Raw genomic sequence first — 5,946 nt, 5'->3', positions numbered from 1 at the left:
ATATAAATTTAATAAATAATCTGTAGCCTAGTGCAAGTGAAACAGAAGCATTACGATTCCCACAAATATGCTATTTCCATTTTTAAATCCTACCAAACTGCCAAGCTTATGTACAATCAACCCCAAAAATATGAATTCTGGATTGGTTTAAAGGAGAGGAGGGGCAATACCAGAGATGAAATCCAGAAGCTTCATCCATGTTAATCCTAATTTTTAGAATTGAGGGGGAAAAAAAATCACAAATACCAAAATGTGACAATTTTATCACCAAAATTTGGCAATGCAGAATGCTGAGAAGTGACAGGATTGCCCATTCCTGGTTTTTACTTTAATATGTTGTGTAAATCTATTCAACAAATTGTAGTTACACGCAATCTGGCTTACTGTGTGAATTAAGAATCCAGTATGAACTGGAAAATATATTAACAGGTTTTTTTTTAAATGAAGAGTCTACAAGTTACATACCAAGCTTATAAAACCATCACTCAACATGTTTAACTAAAGAGCATTTATTTTATTGTTCGCTATGATTTTTCACTGCCTCCAAGTAATACTATTGATCTCCCCTTTTCTGAGGAGTACATATAGCAACGATGGTGAAGGAGATGTGAATAATCTTGAGGACCCTGAACAAAATAAAACTAAGTAAAGTGAAAAATTAAAAACTAAACTCATGTAAAAGACATTTTCTTCTGGAAATGAACAAGTCTCTTACAGTTCTAACTGACTCAGTCCTAGTCATAGGCTTATAAGAATGAACAGTGGACTACAATACAAGACTTTCACTACAGAATGCTGTACATGCCCCTCCCTCAGTGCCCCATTATTTGCTTGCTTGCTGAGCTTGTCTGCGGAGAAGAACATAGATCTTCTCCTTTATCCAATCTTTATTGTACGGCTGGTATGTCTGAGTATCGGCACGATAGCTGGTAGGAAAAAAAACAGGTTCATATTTTTTAATATTGCTTTCCATCATACATTTCTGCAAAACATTTTCCTAAAACCAGTAATTCCCAACATTATGAAATCCCCTATTTCCAAAAACAATTATTTTGTGTTTCTGAAGTAACAATTATTTTCTTGAATGTAATTTTACAACAGTTTAGGCAGAAATTATATTTCATTCTATTTCAATATGTAATAAAATATGTAATAAAACCAACACGTTTACTCATTTTTTTAAAAAAAGTTTAAGCTCTTTGAATTTTATTGTAGACATATACCATCAGTATAGTATAGCATGTCATAAAAGGTGCAGTATTAGATGTATCATTTAGACTGTTATGGCTACAGAAGATTATATATTTGTTTATTTAAAAGACTTATACGAGTCTTTATATATTTATATATTTACTTGCCCAATCAGCAAAATACATCTCTGGGCAGTTGGCAATATAATATGACATGCATGCCCTCTGGTGGCTTCCTAAAATCTGAGCACTCAATGACAAAAGAGAAAAAAAATCAGAATAATATTAGCTATCTTTTTAAGGAACTTAAAATTTAAAGCACTGTTGAACAGTTGTTTTGTCTTTACAAGGGAATGCATTTGGAAAGGTCTACTATCACAACACTGGATTTAGCAATTAGTATACAATAGATTCATAAAAGAATATAATAGTAAATTATAAAACTACCCAAGCATTGGTTCTACAATGGTAAATGAAAATTAGAGTGAGTTTTGTGAGATGGGTGGCGATATTAATTTGATACTAAATACCTTCTAGATCAGGGGTGTCAAACTCAATTTCATTGAAGGCAGCATCAGCATTGCAGTTGCCCTCGGGGGAAGGGTGTGGCCAGGGTGGGTGCGGCCTACTGGGTGGGCATGGTCAGCTCTACATCGTTCACATCAAGGGTGCCTGTGCGGGCCTGGGCAGAAGTGGGACAGATCTGAGGGTCTCTGGCAGAAGGGGTGGGACCAGGGCAAGTGCCAAGGCATGGTCCATTTATTCATTCCTCACAAAGGGTGACACCTCCCCAGCACGCACCCAGGGGGCGGGGGCGACGCGGCAGGGGCTGGTTCCTTGCTGTTTCTAGACGGCCTTGTGGAGCTAAGACAATTGTACATTGGCTTCCGGTTGGCCTGGACCAGGGTCAAGGCAGCGGGGGCCGTTCTCTCACTGTTTCCAGGATGGCTTCGCGGGCCACATGAGACCACTTCATGGGCCGCATCCAGCCCCCGGGCCTTGTGTTTGACATGTCTGTTCTAATCAAAGCAGTATCAGATATATTTCCTTCAAAAACATTTACATTCAGAGTAATATTAAATATCTCACACATATTAATTCAAGAGGTAGAAGCAAGGACCAGTGATATTAAAAATCTAATTACATATGTGCAAACCAGCATATATATTTACAGTAGAAGTAAAACTGTAGAAATTAAATATGATACATACACAAGGCAGCTAAGGTCAGCCAAATCATCGATGAAATCAAATAACTGGCTAATATCATATGTAATGGAAGGGCTGTTAGGATTCATTCTCTTCAGGTGTTCTTCATACATTTTACAGACTCCTAAAAATAAAAGGATGATGTTTAGCAGTTACATTACACATTTGTGATGCCTAGTTGTCAGACTACTTGAATGTTAAGAAATACAATTAGAAGAGAAAAATGCTAAAGTTAGGAATTAATGTTAAAAGGCAATAGATTCACCTATTAGGTGATAAATATATAAACACAGCATAAAATACCTTTACAATTTACAACCTTTACAACCAAAGCACCTGAAGGCAGGACAAGAAGCAACGGATGGAAACTAATCAAAGAGAGAAGCAGCCTAGAACTAAGGAGAAATTTCCTGTCAGTTAGAAAATTAATCAGTGGAATAACCTGCCTCCAGAAGTTGTGAATGCTCCAACACTGGAAATTTTTAAGAAGAGACTGGACAACCATTTGTCTGAAATGGTATAGGTTCTCCTGTTTGAGCAGAGAGCTGGACTAGAAGATCCAAGGTCCGTTCCAGCTTTATTCTATTCTATTCTATTCTATTCTATTCTATTCTATTCTATTCATTTTCTGTTCTGTTCCGTTCCATTCTGTAAGGAGTGAACCTTACTAAATATCATCTCATCTCATCTGGAACAGAATTGAATTGGAAGGGACCTTGGAGGTCTTCTAGTCCAGCCCCCCACTTAAGCAGGAGAATCTATACCATTTCAGACAACTGACTGTCTAGTCTCTTCTTAAAAATCTCCAGTGATGGAACACCCACAATTTCTAGAGGCAAGCTGTTCCACTGGTTAATTGTCTCACTGTCAGGAAATTTCTCCTTAATTCTAGGTTGCTTCTCTCTTTAGGCAGTTTCCAGCCATTGTTTCTTGTCTTACCCTCTGGTGCTTTGGAGAATAGTTTGATGCCCTCTTCTTTGTGGCAGCCCCTCAAATACTGGAATACTGTTTCTTCTTTTTTTTTTTTTTTAGACTAGCCAAACCCAAGTCCTGCAGCTGTTCTCCAGGCCTTTGATTATTTTAGTTGCTCTTTTCTAAACTTTTTCCAAGGTCTCAACATCTTTTTTGTACTATGGTGACCAAAATTAGTTGCAGTATTCCAGGTGTAGTCTTACTAGGGTTTTATAAAGCGGTATTAATACTTTGCATGTTCTTGATTCTATGCCTCTGTTTATACAACCCAGGATTATATTAGCTTTTTTGGCTGCTGCTGCACACTGCTGGCTCATAGTCAAGTGATCGTCCACTAGGACTCCAAGGTCCCTCTCACAGTTTCTATTTTTGAGCCAGGTCTCGCCTAATCTGTATTTAAACCTTTGATTTTTCCTGCCTAAATGTAAAAATTTGCTTTTTTCCACATTAAAATTCATTTTGTTGGATAGGGCCCATTGTTCAAGTTTGTCAAGATCTTTTTGGATCCTGAGCTTGTCTTCTGGGATGTGTCTATTTCTGCATCACTGACTATTGTGCCCAAAGCTGAGGGGTATTGGGGTTCATAAGATATCCTTGTGTCCAACTGCTAGAGCAGGGATCATCAATGACATTTACTTCATGAATCTAATAAAAGGTACAGACTTTACAACTGTGCAATACCTTCAACTTGATTTCAAACCAGTGTTTCTAAGCACATAGAAGGAGCTCTCTGAAGTTAATTACAGGTAGTCTTTGACTTAGGACCACAATTGAGTCCAAAATTTCTGTTAAGTGAGACATTTGTTAAGTGAATTTTACCCCATTTTATGACCTTTGTTGCCTCAGTTGTTAAGTGAATCACTGCAGATTCACAAGTTAGTAACCCAGTTGTTAAGTGAATCTGGCTTCCTGATGGACTTTGCTTGTCAGAAGGTCGCAAAAGGTGATCACGTGATCTTGGGACACAGTAACAGTCATAAATATGAACCAGTTCCCAAGCTTCTGAATTTTGATCACATGATCATGGACACGTTGGAAAGGTTGTAACTGTGAAAAATGGTCATAAGTCACTTTTTCAGTTCTGTTATTGTCACTTTGAACAGTCACTAAACTGTTGTAAATTGAGGACTACTTGTATTATTTTAATTGGCACATAGTACAAGAGTACAAGACTTATTAGCTATTTTCCTGCAAATGACTGATCTCATTCTATCAATGAAGTCCCCTTTAAAACTCATTTAAAGTTTAAAAAATTACCTTCCATACATTCATTTACAGATTCATAATCTGCATAAGTCCTGCCTTCAGGTCGTTTGGTAGGCTGAACAAGGAGAATTGTATGAGACTGAAAAGAAAAGACAACAATCTTAAAACAGCATCAACAAATATTGCAGAAGCCTTAGAGCCCCATTAAAAGTTAGATCTGTCAAATCCAAATATTTTTGTTCCTGCACACACGCTATTTTTACATACAGAAATCCATGTAGTTTTAGTCTGATGCATACATACCATGGGGAGATTCATCCTTCCGTTTCAGCAACTAGCCGCTGACATGGTTCTAGATCTATTTTCCCCCAGAACAATTAGAATTTAAAAAAAAAAACATTGTAAAGCCCGACTGATTATAATTATGCTGTTACTACTCCTATTCGTTTTATCATCAGGATTTCTGTATGTTTGATTTTCTGCAATTCACTTTTAAATATTTTTTTTAAAAAAAAAAAACAGGCGACAAACGTCCCAATCATTTCTCTCTGCCTAAAGGGACCGTTACTTCTCCGCTCAAGGCGGGCCTTTTTCTTTGTGTTTGGCAAATACAAGGAGAGTGGCAAGAGACAAAAAAATCTTCAGAAGAACTTCGCACGGAGTTGGATGCGACGCTGGCATCTCCTTCCGCGTAGCCCCTGTGACCATCCCTTCGAGGGCGGGTTGGGACTCTGGAGGCTTCGTCCTCCTGGGAACAGTGCAGGGTCTCTCGATGATGAGAGAGGAAGCGAAAGGGATCCCATTCTCAAAAAGCGTAAGCAGTTAACTGACAGACCTCCCATCGCCGCCATGGCCACCTCAGGCCCACTGCAAAGTAGCAGCGGGACGAAGCTGTTTATTCTTACGGACCCCTTAACTTTTTTGCAAATAATTTCAGCCGCCTTTTCATGCCTCAGCCTAATAAAACGAGGGCCGCACACGCTTTATCTCCTTTTTACTCACCATGGCGACTCGTTCCGCTCGGCTCAGGCGCGAAGCACAAACTCCCAACGACGCCTCTACCACAATGCACCGCGGCTGCCGGATGCAGGCCGCCTAGTCTCTCACGCGTTGTAACACACCCCTTGCACCTTGGGTTGAACCATAGAGACGCCGTTGCTTTCGCTCCCCGTTTCAGAAGCTAGAGAGGCCTCTGTGCTTGTCCCGCGAGATTTCCCCGCAACTCTTTTTTTTTAAGGAGGCGGAAGTTCTGATCTGGCGTCCATCTTTGCTAAGGGCGTCGCTGCTCACAGACTTCATAATAGCATGCTTGAAGTTATTAAGCCTGCCATCTTAAATTGGGCAGGAAGGGGAACTGGACTTTATACGTT

The 5,946-nt window shown here is 39.3% G+C and overlaps 1 protein-coding gene across 1 annotated transcript; it reads right to left on the bottom strand.

The window, feature by feature from the left end:
• Positions 1-493: 493 nt before the first annotated feature.
• ERH (ERH mRNA splicing and mitosis factor) lies at positions 494-5,728 on the bottom strand. The gene is made up of 4 exons (XM_039323986.1): positions 5,579-5,728; positions 4,628-4,715; positions 2,402-2,522; positions 494-926 (listed from the first exon to the last, which is right to left on the bottom strand). Exons 1-4 carry the CDS (start codon positions 5,579-5,581, stop codon positions 824-826), a joined length of 315 nt encoding a protein of 104 aa, XP_039179920.1. The 5' UTR covers positions 5,582-5,728; the 3' UTR covers positions 494-823.
• Between the last annotated feature and the right edge of the window lie 218 nt (positions 5,729-5,946).

The sequence above is a fragment of the Crotalus tigris genome, unplaced genomic scaffold, assembly GCF_016545835.1.
Source record: "Crotalus tigris isolate CLP2741 ecotype Arizona unplaced genomic scaffold, ASM1654583v1 scf7180000024291.2576520, whole genome shotgun sequence".
NCBI lineage: Eukaryota > Metazoa > Chordata > Lepidosauria > Squamata > Viperidae > Crotalus > Crotalus tigris.
This window is presented reverse-complemented; position numbering and strand designations above follow the sequence as displayed.